The 17,896-nt window shown below is 39.7% G+C and overlaps 1 protein-coding gene across 2 annotated transcripts; it reads right to left on the reverse strand.

The window, feature by feature from the left end:
• Window positions 1-4,236: 4,236 nt before the first annotated feature.
• Window positions 4,237-17,792, reverse strand: abhd5a (abhydrolase domain containing 5, lysophosphatidic acid acyltransferase a). 2 transcript variants are annotated; one of them, XR_014600542.1, is made up of 9 exons: window positions 17,723-17,792; window positions 16,419-16,499; window positions 14,109-14,194; window positions 12,966-13,341; window positions 10,184-10,338; window positions 9,624-9,735; window positions 8,567-8,753; window positions 6,136-7,850; window positions 4,237-6,062 (listed from the first exon to the last, which is right to left on the reverse strand). XR_014600542.1 is itself a non-coding variant. In XM_084053740.1 (8 exons), exons 1-8 carry the CDS (start codon window positions 17,752-17,754, stop codon window positions 7,761-7,763), a joined length of 1,119 nt encoding a protein of 372 aa, XP_083909866.1. In that variant the 5' UTR covers window positions 17,755-17,792; the 3' UTR covers window positions 4,237-7,760. The 2 variants fall into 2 exon arrangements, 1 of the variants encoding a protein (XP_083909866.1); XM_084053740.1 differs by having other exon boundaries at window positions 4,237-7,850.
• Between the last annotated feature and the right edge of the window lie 104 nt (window positions 17,793-17,896).

Consider the following 17,896-nt stretch of genomic DNA (forward strand, 5'->3'; position numbering starts at 1 on the left):
TTCTACCTGGGCCCTAGGTGTACCCTAACCAACCAGAGTGCAGTGCCCATCGCTCCAAATGTTGTGACGTCAGGGCTCTCAATACTGCACATTGGTGGAGGAGGAGGGCCCGCAGGGCGCCCGCACACATCGCTGAACCAATGGTAGCCCACGGATGTTTCCTCTGGAGATTTAAAATCTGCCCCTCTATGCCACATATCATCCGCGCTACAGGGTCTTCACTGACCGAGCCACGGCCCCACTGGCCCTCATGACGCTATGCCACTTATATGCGCTGCCAAGTGGCCGCGGGCGCTACGTGGGCGTGGCGGCGGGCTAGACGCGAGGCCCTGCGTAGCAGGGCCGAGCTTCTAGTATTTGCAATTGACTGGACAGGGTGCACCAGTTGGACAGATTCCGCAGCTGTGTCAAACTTGTTAACCCATCAATTGTGCCAATGATTAACAAACATTACTGTTTGCTAGCCTTAGCATTTGTTCTTTCTTTCTGATACTGAATTTAATGTAGTTTTTAATTGTGACTGTAATTTTGTAGTTTAAAAAGAAAATTGTAAATAATATATTAAAGGAATTATTGTAAAAGTATGATCCATCTTCAACTCTTATGCTTTAAGGCATGTCTGCATCATTGTTGTTAAAAAGAAACAGACCTGGAATCCAGGAGAATCTTGATTGCATACAGTACTTCATGTTAAATAGGTTTAACCTGTTTCTGTTCAATCAAACTTTCTTGCGGGTATCCACCACTTGATTTGTCTTGAATTTAAGATTTGTGATTGGATTAAAGATTGGCTTTTCAATAATCCAGGCAATGAAAGTATCAGGATAGATCATAGTACATCTAGACTGTCTGAATGGTAATGTGATGCATGTGTCTGTTTGTGAGTGAATGCCTTGTGTTTTCTGTACTTGGTGTGTCACAGAAAGTCTGGCCTGCCTGAGGGTGGTACTCAAAGCTCGGTGTGAGAGATATGGGGGTGGCACTGCCGCACACCCTTAGAGGATGCACTGTCAGAGAGAGAGAGAGAGAGAGAGAGAGAGAGAGAGAGAGAGAGAGAGGGAGGAAAGGAGAAAGAGAGAGGGAGGGAGAGTGAGACAGAGAGGGAGGGAGAGAGGGAAAGGGAGAGGGGTGAGAGAGCGAGGGAGGGAGAGAGGAAGGGAGAGATACAGGGAGGGAGGGAGGGATAGAAGAACTAACAGGCAGAAAGGCAGAATGAAAGAGAGAATGTAAGAGAAAGAGGCGAGATAAGAGCCTTGGAGGGTGGGAAAGATAACGACAGATAGGGAAAGCGGGAGGGAGGGAGGGATGCAGGGAGGTTGGGGGGGGGGTCGAAAGAGAGCGAGCGAGAGCGAGACAGGAAGAGAAACAGGGAGATATAGGGGAGGCGAGACGAGAGGCAGAATTTAATAAATTAGATCAGGCGCCTTGCTGGTTTCCTAGCAACCCAGGCAAGGCGAGCCTGGTCTGGCCCAGTGTGTGCTCCAGAGTAAAGGTCTCTCTCCTCCGCCTCTGTCTTCTACTCCTCCTTCATCCCCCTCTTTTCGCCTCCTCCTCCTCCTCATACCCATATCAGTACTGGACACATTTGACATCAAATTCACGGCAATTGACAAATTACCAGCAACTAAAAGGGGCCATGAATGTGGAGTCGGTACTCAAGCAGGTGTGTGACATATATACTGTACATACAGTACTGTACTGAGATTACACCTACCTACTGTATACATACTGAGATTACACCTATACATACTGAGATTACACCCATGTATACAGAGATTACACTTATATATATACTGAGATTACGCCTACACATACTGAGATTACACCCATACATACTGAGATAAAGGGATAACAACAAATAGTTGAATGTTCCGTATTGCATACAGTACAATATAGGTTCAAAATTCAGCATCAACTAGCCAACCTTGGTTGATTCAGTGCTTGACTGTGAGCATTGAATTATGTGTAAATAAAAACCTTTCTGAAAAGTATTAAACTGTCTGGAAGGGCATCGACTTGAAAAGACGCATTGGCTAACCTGGCTATTGACAGAAGATTCACATTCACTGTTTCTCCGAATTCAGAACCAGTGGTGGAAAGTAACTAAGTACATTTATTCAAGTACTGTACTTAAGTACAACTTTTTCTTTACGTGAGTATGTTAATTTTTCAATACTTTATACTCCAATTTATACCCAAGATGCTTGTTAATACTTGTATTGTATTTATATATGTATTTGAAAATAGCCTATCTACAAGCTAACAACGAGTAAGCTTGTAGATCTGCTATTTTGCTAAATTGCAAAAACATTGAGTACTTTTACTTTTGTGGTATTGCTACTTTGTCTTAAATAAAAAAATTCGGAGTGCTGGTTCCACCACTGTTCAGAACCATGGACAAGATTGGGCAAAATTGACTAGGAGGTTGTTGTATTGATATTGTTTATCTAGTAGGTCAGTGTAGCAGTGTTACAGTTACAGTAGGCTTAATAAGGCAGGGCAGGCTGTAAAACAGATCTGCGCATAATTCTGTATGACAAGTTATTTTCTTAGGGGGGAGTTGTGGGATGACACAGCACAATAGACAACACTCGAGTAATCTAAAATGTAGATTCTAACTGCACCATTCTGTTCCCTGCTGTGGTGGGACACACATTACCCAAGGGAATAACTGGCCTCATTCTTGACCGCAATTTTTATTTATTTATTTTATTTTCTCCAAGGTGAAGATGTGCATTCTGCACAATCATACAGGAAGTAAATAAATAAGCAAACGCTGCTGTAATCAATGTTATAGCAGTGTGGAATTTTTTTAACACACAATTAGCAACCTGGCTTTTATTTTCACCGACATTTTAGCCAGAGCTTTGCCCCACTTAAAGGCGCTGTAAGTGATATTCCCATGACAATCATTGCTATAGTGTTCATAAAAAACACATTTTCAGGTCACGATACCAAATGTCATCCACAAAGGAGATTACCAATATACAGAATAAGTGAAATTTGAAGTGATGAAACAAAAACTAAAAAAGAGCAGACAATTGGAACTGAACATTAAATTCAAGCTAATAAAAAGGGTTCTATCCTGATTGGATGAAATGTAATGTTTACTAAAGAGTGGGAGAGATGGTGAGAACGCTATAGCCGAGATTACTATCAAAAGATTTTACCTTTAATTGTCACATAGCCAACAAAATCCACCCATTCACTACTTAAAAATCAACCCAGTTTTACAGTAATGTACAGTACATGTCCAGTTCTGTTACCATGTAAGATGTGATATTCATGTACTGTAGACACTACAGTACATTCCTCACAGGAGGATACTAAATCAAACATGAAAGCCTAATACGTATGAATTGTGCCTGCAAAGGCCTGCAGTACGGACAAGAAATGTATCGGATAATCTCCTCTGACAAAATTCCTCCCCATAAATTAACTCTGCCCTGTGTTTCTGAGATTAATCAACAGCAACTGTCCCTTTGAGAGGAAAGTTCATTAAACCCACCTACATCATTCCCCAAACAGCTGGATGAAACGACACCCAGCAGCTCCATGTGACTCAGAAATACTTTCACATGAGCTTGCATATTTCCCTGTATTGATCAACGTGTAACATAATAATAATAAAAAAAGATAGGATGTCTTTGCGATCAATATCTGTGTTAATGTTGTGGGAGCTTCCTATTTCAGAGATGGAGGAAAACCACATCCTACTGACATCCTTTCCATTTTGTTCCTTCCTCTGCCAGAGCCATAGCCATGTTCACCGCCTCCTTCCCTACCTGTCGTGATAAACCCCTCTGCAATAGGCAAAGTGCAATCTCCATGTGGTATTTGTGTAAAGCACCATGTAACCAATATAGACGTTTTACATCACTCATTTATCCTCATACAGCCTGCTTACAGTGCATCTCAGAGTCTGTGAGAGATGCTTCCGAGTCTTCTAATCTACATATGAGTGCTCCCTAGTGGCTATGAGGGGGTACTGCAACGTCCTTTAACTAAACCCTGATAAACGGCAACCATTTCTCTCACTGCCAGACAGTTGACAGGGCTGAAATGATAAGGGGGGGCTGGGGGGAAATATTGACTAATCTGTCACCTTTGAAAAGTAAAGGAGAGAAGCAGAATGATATAGTGTTGCATCGCTGTCTAAACATAGAATGCAAACAGAAGAGACCAATATTATTCATATCATATTAGACAAAACAAAGGCCACATGGACCACACTCATATACACCAAATATTTTATTTACATGTCTCTTAAAAACTGCAGTGCTATAGAAATATAAAAGCTTTTGGCACTCACAAAATTTGAAATGAATTGATAAAACATCATTTACTGAATTGATAAAACAATAAATAAAATATTAATACATTTGTCAAGCGCTCAAAATTAAAGATACTTTTGGTCAGGCTTTTTCATGTGTCAACTCTTTAAAACACACAAATGTGTCAACTCAGCCAATCAACTAAGTAAACTCAATAAAAAAACAGACATGACTTACTGGTACAAATGAGCTCAAACACTGCTTGGAATACTGTGCACTGTATGCACAGTGGAGCATTTGTGAAAGACAACTTAAAGGTTTTCACTCAAATATCAACAAGAAATTATATTTTTCACAACAATTAAGCTCTCTGACGTCACAGCTATAGACGGATAACTATAATATAGAACAGTAGTACTGCATCATCATCATCAGTTTTTACGTTCGGAGAATCCTGTCTAGGACAGGCTTCAGATGCACCTCCTGGAGGAGACTTGGCTCAGGTCTGAGCGTTAGAAACCCATTGCTTCAGATGTGCCTACTGCAGGAGACTTGGCTCAGATCTGAGTGTTAGGGACCCATTGCGACCGCATGCCCTTGCTGACGTCGACCCCAGGCAGGGTTCGAATCCACGACCTTCCGCATGAAAGGCGTATGCTCTAACTAACCGATACACTAGGGCGATCCGTATAGAACAGTAGTACAGCAAAATATATTGTTCAGAGTGGAACTGCAGAGGTAGAGTGGTACTGTATGTGATTGATTTAACCATGTATCGCAGTATTTTACACTGTTGGAGTCATACTAGTTTAGAGTTCATGCTGAGTTTTGAAACAGATATACTGCAGATGTGGATAAAGTTCTAGTTAGACTTGAACCATACACCATTTTTACACTTTCCTAGTACACTTCATACTTATCTGTGTACTGGTGAAAATACATCATTAAATTCCATAAAACTAAAACATCAGAAACAACTTATTCAGATAATGCAACGACTCCAAGGCAAAATGGCTATTTTTGAAAGATTGCCAATTTGCAAACATTGGCAAATGGTATCAAGACATGCTTTCAAACGCTAGACCTAAAGTTTATTCTGCATCTATGAAATCTATTATATTTGATATTTTGCTTACTGAGGGCTATTGAAATGACAAAAGCAAGTTTCAATACATAAACCGAAGGGGAAGCTACAAACATTCAGCCAACAGAAGAAAAAAAAAGATGGTATGCATCATTATTGCTCAACACACAAATCTATTGCTGCGTTTGAGTGCTGACACAATGGGATACTGCTGCATGGTTTCTGTATCTGAATGATACCATAAAAGATGTGTCCATGAAATACCAATTTTATGCATAACAGAGTTCCCTAAGGACTACAAAATTGTGCTTAAAAATCTGTTTCACTGCTGGTGCCGATTACTGCTTAGGGAAGCTAGAATTAGATGTGGATCCCATATTTATTGCTTTCAGGCGGCAAATCTGGCCCCATGGGTTGCAAGAAAGTAGTTAAGAAAGCAAATGAATAACCTATATATTCAACCCACAGATGGTGGATAATATAATGATATTGCTTGGTATGGATTATTATTAGTCAGTCTGCTGACTAGGGGTGCAACAGTTAATCAAACAAATTGATTTAATCAAATATAAACTAATCACTAACCGATCATTTTATAAAACAATCGATTAGTAATCACTGTCTATTTTTGGGCTTATAGGCAAAAAGTTTCAAAAAAACAAAACAAATAAATAAATAAATCGCGAAAATAGCAGATCTACAAGCTCACAACACATCCCGATGCGACGCATTGTGAGCTTGTACATTGTGAGCTTGTAAATCAGTTATTTTTACAACGACACAAGAATAAAATAATGCTTAAGTGGCTGGCTAGTCAAATTTGTTCATATATTAAAAATATATATATATTAAAAACAATCTTGTTGATTATTTGAAAAAGGAATCGATAGAATAATCACCAAGAAAATAATCGATAGTTGCACATTGTCATATTATACAGTGTGTTTTCAATCTGTATCATAATCACAGGGCAAAACCACAAACCACAGGCCGGTACAGGAAGTATAGGCTACTTAATGCTTGATTAGTAAGCATATTGCACACAGGGAGCTTTATGCATTCTGTAATATTATTCATTAGCCAGGATCATGTTTCAAAAGAAAGGCTTCTACATGTAACTTGATAGCATCTCTGTCAGATCATTTGGAGAAACTGGATTGCTTCTCATGGATTATTTTAAAGCATGGTCAGAGTCATTGGTGTCAATGTGTTCAAATAATGCCCCACACAATTTCACATCAAAACCAATGGTGAAAATAAGACAAACATGTGATCGAAGTAAGAGTACTAGCCATCGTCCCATTTTTATATCCTACTTATACTATTAAGAGCTTTTATGAGCCATATTCTTATATATTATTTACAGTATGTGCAATAGACTGTAGGTTTAGGTTTTTGTGTACAGTGTTATGTAGCTGCTACTGTATCCGTAAATCTGAAAACTACCTCGCCCAGCTCTTCTCTTTGTATTTGCGTCCTCGCTGTCCTGTAATCCTTACAGAAATGCGCTATAACCCAAGGACACAAATGTATCTATAGCTTTCTAAATGTAAAGGATTTTATGCTGCACCCAGGTGTGTGTACTGTATGTTATGGAAAGCCTTTTTTAGACTACAAGGAACAATGTAAATATGCATTGTTATTATTTGCATGGAAATGCTGATGTACAAACCGTTTTGTTTCTCAGCTCGTTATGAGTAAATCCTTAGTTATACTTGGTTGCATGCCGGTGTTGCGCACAGAAAATTGCCGATCTACAAGCTCACATGTCGTCAGGTTGTGCGAGGTGTTGTGAGCTTGTAGATCTGCTATTTTGGGTGCGCAACATCGGATCGCAACAAAGTATAAATCACTCTGAACACAATGAAGGGGCCAAAACTATTACCTCAGGGCAGGGTTTGTGTGCATAAAGCTTATACTGTACAGTAACTGCAGAATCACTGGTCACATGTCTGTCTACTGTACCTTTCTGTATGATGGATATACAGTATAGTATAAATGATACAACAGATCAGATCTTACACAAGGAGCTGCACAATGAATTGAAAATAATCGAACCTTGTGATCTTATTTTTTCACAGTTATGCAACCGTGAAACCCGTTGTACCTTGCCCTCGTCTCCTCCCCTATACACAGTTTAATACAAGCAGAACATTGTACAACCCATCTCCCCATCCAGCAGGGTCATTAGATTACATCACATACCATTTGATATGGTACATGGTACCAATAAGCACAAAGTAATCGGGATAATAATTTTGGACACAATTGTGCGGCCCTATGAGAACCTTCATATTTGATGTACTGCATACGGACCCAGTACGCCTAATCTGACAGCTTGGGTACAACTGGTCCCACGTCATTCAGTTAGTGCAGGTTCTACCCTTTCTGCCCTCTGTGTTTCAGTCCATCTGATCACACACCTGTACCACTCTGTGGTTGAAGTCTTCTGGGTGGTCTGCATACACATAATGGCCAGCTCCACGGATCGTCTGCAAAGAGGGTGCAACCAGGAAAGTGGAAACCATTCAGTAAAATGAAAATCTATGTTTTAATTAACATTTTATTTTCTGTCTATATTATAAGAATAACATATTGATGGTGAAAGTGACTCTATACAAGGGGTAATCAAACATTCATTTTTTGATGAATTGAATACCTAGGAAAACAAGACCTTTTTTGGTGTTATCATTTTAGAAGTTTTTGACTGTACATAAATATTCAATCAAAAACAATCAATTTCAACTTTTTATTTTGGATCCCTTTTGAAATGATTCTGTTTGTTTTTTGTTTAAATTTAATTGATTGATTGATTCACGGTGTGAAACAGATTCACAGCAACTTCATATTGAAACATCTCGTTAGAATGTGTCATAGAATCCAGTTTTTGTATTGTAATCATTGAATTGAACATTATTATTGAATTATTAAAGTGCTAATTAAACTACTCATTTCCCCAGGAACACCCTCAAGGAGCCCTGGGGTCCACAGACCTAGCTGCTCTATTCTATCAGTGGCGCCATCAAGAAAATCAAATGATTGTCTTTAAGAGACCAGAGATGAACCATGTCTACTATACATTTCCCCCTAGTAGGGAGGTAAATGAAAGGCAGAAAAAGGTGAAAGGGGGATAACATTGCAGAGAGGTGTGAGAGGTGCAAGATGTGCTACATCTGCCCCAGATGAGCTTCTGAACCCCTGAACTTACTATGATTTCCACATGAGAGTTTGGCCTCATTTCCTTTATGGTGTGGCCTGAGTTTCCATCTACGCTGGAGCGTGAGCCATACACAACTGTAATGGGGATGTCAGGATGAATCAGTCCGATCCTCTGCAGCATGGGTCTCTTGGCCCCCCCGTATGGGATGGACATGTTCTTAAAAGCCGTTTCACCACTACGAGAGAAGAAAACTACATATCATTACTGTCAGGCGGAAACCTTGAATGTCCAAAACCGTCACTTTTCAGGAAATGGAAGAAATAAGCTGTGATCCGCGGTAGATCAGTAGTTATTATTTACTTACAAGCTCTTGCTAATGCTTTTCATTGGTCAAATATTTATAAAACCCACAGATAGACTTGACCACTTTCAGACTGGTGTCCATATTTTGGGCATGTAATTATAGGCCAAGATTTTCAGAATTTAGTTCAAATACTGTAGCAGAGTGGCACATGCACAAGCTCAAACATGTTGGTGAGCTTGTAGATCGGCTATTTTAGCTACTTTGCATGACACTGTCTTACAATGAATTATACAATAGGGCATTCATTTATAAAAAAAAAAAACATGAAATATGGAGATACAAGTTTTCATTCATGTTCTCCCTAGTTATTGCCCGTATCCAAGGCTCGTTTTCCACTCAAGCCATGAAAAAATGCAGAGCGGTCAATAGATGCTAAGCCAGTGGTTCTCAATCTTTTTCATGTTTTCAACCATTTTAATTTCAAGGACCCCCAGTTTGACAAGCATTAGGCTACGGACCCCCATTTAATGGCATTTCTATCTCTGGGACCCCAATTTATATTGTAAAATCAATGTTAATTTAACTCAGAGAGTGTACAAATGGAACCAAATGGACCCGTTACAGACCCATAAGGGTCAAACATGGTTCCTAACTATCTATCATTTAGCTGGGGACCCCCTGGAACTCCCTCAAGTGGGGGTCCTCGGACCCCACCAATGTACCAAGCCTTATAAAAATGAGAGCAGAACAGAGAGAAGGAGAAAGCGAGCAGAGAGGTGGAAGTGGCCGGTGGGCTCAGACCTGGGTACTTGTACGTTGAGGTGATAGATGTACTCTGAGACAGTGTTGTCACTGAACATGGAGGAGAATTTTCTCTTGAAGTCTGGTCTCAGGGTCTGCACCAGAGTGAGGCCTGAAGGATCACATCAATAGAAGCGGTTACTGTAGTGTCCTTCTGATCATTACTAAGATTATATTCTACACAGCAATGAAAAATAGATACACAAACACCTAACAATGCTAATTTACATAAAAAACAAATGTGGACCAAAATGTTTTAAATGTCACTTTCACGCTTATTTGGTGGTACATAAAGCACCATAAAAATGCAATAATATGCTACGTACCATAGTTAATTAAAAGCTTCTTGCTAGGCTTGCTAGGATCAATTGATAATTGAATCAGACACAAAAATGTTCATACATTGTAAGAAAATCAAAATATAGTTAGTGTTGAGGGTTTCATCTGGCTACACGTGAATTAAAACGTCAAAAGTCAACGGTCACTTTACCATTAACCAACAACTTCCTGAGACACTGCTGTAAACTGTATTAACGTTTGCTGCAGTTTAGTGGCCTTACCCAGGGGTCCAACCAGTCTAAGCGCAGCTAGGGGGTTAATGGGGCTGAGTATGACTCCCAGGGCTGTGATCCACACTGGGATGGGCCGGTCCTTCTCTGGTGTATCGGGACGCTCAGCGAAGCCCCAGGGCTCCACCAGAACTATGTGCTTCACTCTACAGCAGACAAAATGGAGAAATCAAGACACAATCACCTGAACTAAGCTGTTTTTATTTAGCTTCTCCTGAACCATATCCACAATGCATTGAGCAAACAGCCAAAGCTGAGCAGAGACGACATAGATTTGTGCATAACGTTAAAGGTTGTGTTAATGCATCAGGTGGTTACATGATGGTTAAATTAGTCCATTAAGACATCTGTGTCATTTTTTGATTTGCGCCAAAAAACGAGCTTGTAGATCTGCTATTTTTGAAAAATTGTGAAAATGTGTGTAAATCTTTGAATATATATATATTATTTTAAAGCAACATTTTCATTATCATTCACACTTATGAATGATTCTTCTGATTAGTATCTTGTATTTTAATTGGGTAAATTACTAATCTTAATACTAAAATACTAATCTTAATACTAATCTTAATTAGTCACATAGATTTACTACAGTATGTTGGCCTGAAATATAATTACCGTTTCAAATAATCGGAATTTGATCATGTATGCTTGATTTAACGATATTTAAAATGAATGATTGATTGATTGACTGATATTTTAATTATAGTGTCCTGCAACACAAGACGCCCAGCCCACATGGGCTTACAGGACACTGGCATAATTCACATACATAGCTTACACCAAGACGTCCACAAATAAAATACAGTAAGACATTGTCCTGGCTGTGATTTACGACGCACCTGCCATGCCGTCTCTAGGAATTGTCCTTATGCAAAAACTTCCTTACTGAACAGCCAACTTAGCATAAAACATTCACATCCAATTCAGGATTCTTATCCTGGATTTTTTTTCTCAAATAAGCACTTCTTACATCGTTGTACAATGTAAAAGGCTTAAAAAGGTAGCCCTAACAGTATTTAAGCAAGAATCACTCTTTTTATCATTCAAAATGTGTTCAGCAACTTCAGCTACTTTTCTTGGGTCTGTTATCACTCTGTCAAACTACAGTTTGTTTGATTGATTCAACTCTCTTGACAAGCAACAGTCTGGTGGCATTATGCCCGTGATAATTTAAAGACACAGTGCCATGATTTTGGTACTGGTTTCTGGGTTTTTCTTTCTTCTTCTATGCAATCCACATGTAATTGCTGTCTAGTTACAACAGCATTGTTGTTGTGAAGCGTTTTTTTACTAATAGGAGAAGTGTTCATTTTCACATTTTCATTTGGCAAAGGAAACAAGACAGGTAGGGAGAGAAGTTCTTTGGTGAGACAGTCAGAGGTAGGGGGGTTGGGTGTGGGTTATACAAGTAAGTCAAAGCCAGTATTTTGGATTTGCTATTGGATTTGTCCACACTCCACAGAAATACAGCTTTTTAACACTTAAATGTACAGTTTCTTCTAGAAATAAAATCAGGATATACTGTATACCGTAACAGTAATATCCATTGATCATTGTCTAGGAGGAAATAGGCCAGTGGCACAACAACTCGAAATACCAAAATAATTATTCATAACTATACCACGCAGTCCAGCATTTAGGCAATTACACATTGCTTCTAGAGCCTCTATGAAGCTATTGTGCTCTCCTGTAGCACACAGCAAGCTGTGTGTAAAACCCATGCCAGCACCTTAGGCTACAACATGAACATACAGGATATGGGCAAGTCAGCTAAAAAAAAGGGCACATGTCCCTGATCAAGAGCATCTTGTGTAATAACTTCAAGGCCATTTGGAACACTGAGATAACAATAAGAGGACAGGAAGAGAGGATGTTTTAAGCGTTACTGATGAAGGAAAGAGATAAGGTATTGAGGACATTTTATCAGACATCCCTTGAGGAGAACTGGGTGCCTGCTGGAAGCTTTTGAGTTTAGGGACACAGCGAGAGGAGATGGTTCAGGAGAGATACAGCCCAGTGGGAGGAGAGAGGCATGGAGGACACTGCCGTTATCAGACGCTGGCACGTTCTCCTGGCACACCGAGGTGACTACATTACGTCTATAAAATGTGTTTCTGTTTTTTGCTATGCTCATCTTTGCACTGAAAAGGACAACAGCATTATTCAAACCCAGAATCTATTTAAAACATTTCCAAGGATTTTCCACTTTTGTCCTTTTCTCTATTAACCCATTAAGATCTGAGGCCGATTCGGCAAATGCCTTCTAAATCAGTAGTTCTCAATTCTTTTTCATGCCAAGGACTCACAAGACGATATGTATTTTGGCTGCGGACCGCCCATCTGAAAATGCTTTGTGCCAGGGACCCCCAGAAGAGAAGATTTGTGTAAAGATTTTTCAAAAATGTTCAAAAATTGCAGATGTACATGCAAATGGCGCGCTGTGAGCTTGTATATCTGCAACTGCAAGTTGACCAAATAATGAAGGTTTAAAAGGTTAACTATCTGAAAATACACATTAGCATGATTCCAACTAGCTATGAAATCTATGAAAAACAAATGTGTTTAATCTGCAACACAATTTTATACAATATGTAGTTGGGGGGGGGGCTGCTTCATATCTCTCTCAGCTAAGGGGTCCTTGGCCTGAAAAAGCTTTAACATACTCAAGACAACTGTAACCAGTACATGAGAGGAAAAAAACACCCCATCCCCATCCTGAAACAAAAAGGAAAGGATAGGTTTCCTGAGCCATAAACTAAAGGCCCCCTACCTGTCTGGGTATTTAATAGAGTACGATGCTGCCAGGTATCCTCCCAGGTTGTGACCGAGCAGTATCATGGCCTCCAGGCCCACGTTGGTCCTCCACTGCTCCACCGAATCCACAAACTCGTCCTCTGCGACCCGAGCGTCCGTGGAGAACGTGGGCCTGCTGCTCTGGCCAAAGCCCAGCAGATCCAAGGCGTAAACGGGACGATGCTGGGAGAGAGCCTCCAGGTTTTGGGCCCAGAGTCCCACGCCGCCGCCGAACCCGTGGAGCAAGACCACGGGGGTTCTGTCTTTAGTACCGCTGTTCGTGAAGCTGAGCGTCCACACACTGTTGCCATGGGAGACGGGGACGTACCGTTTGGAGAATTGGGTGTCAATACCTGCGGTGAAAAGAGAAGAGAAAAGATGTCAAATGTGGGCCATCGATTAATTCAAATTAACCCATTAAAACCGGGAAATTGTCAGTGTAATTTTAGATTTTAACCACTTTAACCATTATTTTATACTTTGGCGTATGAGCTTGTAGATCTGTTATTTTTTAATAATCTTGAAATATTTTGCAAATCTTTGAATTTACATTTTTTAAAGCGAACATTTTTAACTAAAATCTTTGCTTCTGGGGGTCCGTGGAACAAAATATTTTGAGATGGGGGTCTGCGGTCAAATACATATAATTTTGGGTGGTCCTTGACATGAAAAAGCTTGAGAACCACTGACATAGAAAGTTTTTCAGAAAGCTGTTAGGATTTAGAAGACATTTGTAGAATCGGCCTCAGGTCTTAAAGGGATAGTTCACCCCCAAAATGACTTTTTTTCCTATCGATTAGTCACCCCATGGAGACTTGAATTCATGGATATTTTTAAGTTTTTGTCGCATTCCTAAGCCAATAATTTGATGACCGGCAGCGGTTCTGGTAGGAGACACAAAGAGTCTACTTTGTGTCTCCTTCCGGAACCGCTGCTTACCGGTCCACTGGTCATTAAATTATTGGCTTAGGAATGCGACAAAAACTAAAAAATATCCACAAAGTCTCCATGGGGTGACTAATCGATAGGAAAAAAAGTGTTTTTTGGGGTGAACTATCCCTTTAATGGGTTAGGTTGCATCCATGGTTCTGATGCTTCCTATAAAGAAAAATATGAATACCTCGTAGCATTCTCTCCTCTGCACACATAAGCTGATTCTGAGAGGTGGGGCACCATGACGGCAGCCAGTTAGGGATCCACCACCACCTACAAATACAAAAGAAATCCATCACCAAACTTTAACAGTGTTCTACTCTGTAAAAATCCACAGTGTTAATTTAACTCTGAGAGTGTATAAATGGAACCAAATCATCCGGGTCCATTTGGTGTCGGATACATAACTAGGATATCGTTGCTGTCGGGTGTAAACCTTGCATGTCCAAAACCATTCATTTTTTATTATTATAAAAAAGTAGTGAAAATAGCCGATGTACAAACTCGCAATGCCTTTGTGGATCTGTGGATCTGCTATTTTCACCACTTTTGTGCGACACTCTTGTATGATGAAGTAAGGCATTAATGTACGAAAACACATACAAAATTTAAATATAGAGATACAAGGTTTCTGCCCGACACTAGTGGTGTGGCAGTTTGCCTGAAGGGTCCCTTTGTGGGGAATGGGAAAAGATAAACGAAGAGGGAATACAAGTAAAGTAGACCTATGACATAAAATGGTCAAATGAGTGGCCTAAAGCTAGAGATATATTAGAGTTTACTTGCACCCCTGAGAGATGTGGTGTAAAAAGTACTACATTTTTGTACTTAAGTAAAAGTATCAATACTGCAATGTAGAAATACAAGTAAAAGTCCGGAATTCAAAATTAATTTGAGTAAAAGTACAAAAGTATTGGTATCAAAATGTACTTAAAGTACCACAAGTAGAAAGTACTCATTATGCAGAATGTCCCATTTCACGAAGTTTTCTAATGTATAAAATGCATGAAAATGTTTTGAAAATAGCAGATCTACAAGCTCACACTTCAAATTAAAAGTGGTTAATGTATGTTATGTAATAATAATCAAAATCTACAAAGTAATTAGTAACTAAAGTTTTCAAATAATTGTAGTGGAGTAGAAGTAAAAGTACTGAAAATTTGAAATACTCCAGTAAAGTAAAAAATACCTAAAAATTGTACTTACTGTAGGTACAGTACTTGAGTACATGTACTTAGTTACTTTACAACACTGGAGATAGGATATATGGATGTACAAGCCTCTGCATCAGCTGCATTGTGCTTACAGTACAGAATACAGAATACTGCCCAACCTGGTCAAGTGTAATTTCACTGCAGAATCTCTACTGGCAATTAGCAGATGAACGGTTACTGTAGCATGAAGCCAAATAGAAAACGGATGCCAGCAGCAGTGGGCAAAACTCAGTGGCTGAATTCCAGGCCACCAATTTAATTTAGCATTATTTATTGGGTCAACGGATCCCAAAGCTCATTTGCTGCAACGTTATTTATAAAATACAGCCTGAAACGCAGCCTTGTTATGGTAAATTGATATATTTTGTGCTGGGGGGAGGGAGGCTGGCCCAGGCAGGAGACATGGGTCAAATGAGTGGTAAAAAAGGATCATGCGTGTGTGCATGCAATTCAATACAATGTTATTATGTAGGTTTGGGCATTCTATTTGTAGTAAGCCTATCCAATATTGTTTGTAATTACCACACATCAGTTAATATACAGGGCTCTGGGTAGAGCCCATTCGACAGCCAGCAAAGAACATTAGATGACATTTTTAATAGATATTCCAGCTGGAGCAGTCCATATGTCTATTTGCATTGAGCAAGAGAGAGATGCCAGAGCACATTCACTAACTACTGTATTTAAATTACTCTGCTCCCGACATTGCCATAATAGATGATTTTATATGATTTTGTTGCATTGTTATTTTCTGCAGTATGTATGCAGTACCTATTTTGTGAGGATCCCAAAAATACCAACAGAGACAGACATGCCATCAGCTAATGATGACACACCTATGATACATGCTCCCCTTTCCTTGTGCTGTTTGCACACTAGCTCTATATGTAGCATGATTATGTACAGTGACTGTTTAAGCCCAGCGTGTTTGCTCAGTTAATGTAATAATTTACCGATATTGTATTTGCACATTTTGTTCCGGTCTCTGATCTGTGACTGCAGAGTTACTGAAATAGAATAAACATGGATGGACTATAATGTATATCTTCTTTGTGCCGTACCTATCCAGCTGGTGTACTTTTACAGTACAGTACAATACTCTGGTAGGTTAACAAATGACATGTGCTAGAATAACTACCGTATTGTCCAATATTGCAGGAGAAACCGTACTTAATTTCAATTAGCAACATCTTATTTCAACATCTTATAGTTTTAGCTTGCATTTGTAGGACATGCATGCATGCAGAGTGAAAATCACAATGTTTCGGTGTCATCATGATTACCTTAATGTTGTGTCCAGGAACCCCAACATACCGCTGAATAGACTATGAACACCAAGAGCCATCAGCATTCGCTGGATTGCTCTGTAGCAAAAACAAAATTAATGAGTAAAAATGTGAAAAGGGAGATATTATAGACAGGCAGGCATTATAGACATGGGATGCATAGCAAGTGTTACCGTGATTTTCAATAATTATTCTACAATTTAAAAAATGGATGGTGATCACACTGTACATAAATCCTAAACATACTTACTAAAATGTCCATATAGTTCTCATGGAAAATGAGTTTAAATGATTTTCAAACATCTAAACATATAGGGTGTATTCTCTGGAAACAAACTGTGTGTACCACTCAATGGTCACCACAATGTGAATGTACAGTGCTCCAGAGAGCACATATGCACCCACAAATCTGTCCGGTGCAACTAAAATGTTAAGTGGTCGCACCAGTGCACCTTACATTTAGCAGGTCTGTCTATACGTGTGTATGTGTGGGTGAGGCGGTCCACCTACATTTCTACAAATATGCTGGTGAATCTATATTAAAAAAGTTAGCCGCAGAAGTACAACCAACTCAAAAGTTAGTATGGTATGAGCCCTGACCGTCCATCACAGTTAAGGTCTGTGGTGGTGTGGCAATTTGGCTGAGGGATATGGGGGCATAACGAGGAAATACAGAAAAGTTGTTGCTCTAAAACGGATACAGGATAGGTGGGCACTAGGAACATGGGCACCTCGATGTAAAATTGGATATTTTGTACAAAATGTAAAAAATACACACACACACACACACACACACACACACACACACACACACACACACACACACACACACACACACACACACACATTTATACATATACTGTACAGTATAGTAGTAGTAGTGTACAGTATATATACACACACACACACACACACACACACACACACACACACACACACACACACACACACACACACACACACACACACACACACACACACTGTATCAACATATTGTAATTATACATTATAATTCATTCATTCATTTTAAAACTGAGCAGACTAGCATGAATCCATTCCAAATAGAAAAAGGATGCCAGAGAGTGAGTCTATGGTTCACGTTGCTGTGACTGACAACAACAACAAGAACATATGTTTGTGACTTCATGGATGAGAAACAAAAACAACATGTACTAGTCTGTATAGGTATTTTATATTAAGGTCATGGCCACTGATAAACTGTGTTTTCTATCGGGTTAATCCGTATAATGACGACAAAGAAAGATACTTGTTCAAAATGAAGTAAAACTTAACTCTCTCACCCTCTCTGTTCTGCTACAGTTTGCTCGGCCATTCTCCTCCAGAATCACGACGTCATCTGCTGGTGACTGGTTGTAAGTTGTTGCGCCACCGAAAGCAGCAGATCTACAAGCTCACAACGCGTCACAGCGCGACGCGTTGTGAGCTTGTAGATCTGCTGCTTTCGGTGCGCGACA

Source organism: Gymnoscopelus microlampas (genome assembly GCF_963454915.1).
Source record: "Gymnoscopelus microlampas genome assembly, chromosome: 3".
Classification (NCBI taxonomy): Eukaryota; Metazoa; Chordata; class Actinopteri; order Myctophiformes; family Myctophidae; genus Gymnoscopelus; species Gymnoscopelus microlampas.

Bases quoted from the DNA above. Each gene is read 5' to 3' on its own strand.
- abhd5a (XM_084053740.1), bottom strand. From the start codon at position 17,754: ATGGCCGAGCAAACTGTAGCAGAACAGAGAGG. The intron at 10,339-12,965 runs GTAGGGGGCCTT...TGTCTGCTGTAG, and splicing joins TCTATTAAATACCCAGACAG to AGTGAAGCACATAGTTCTGG. The intron at 8,754-9,623 runs GTCTGAGCCCAC...CTTCTCTCGTAG, and splicing joins CTCAACGTACAAGTACCCAG to TGGTGAAACGGCTTTTAAGA.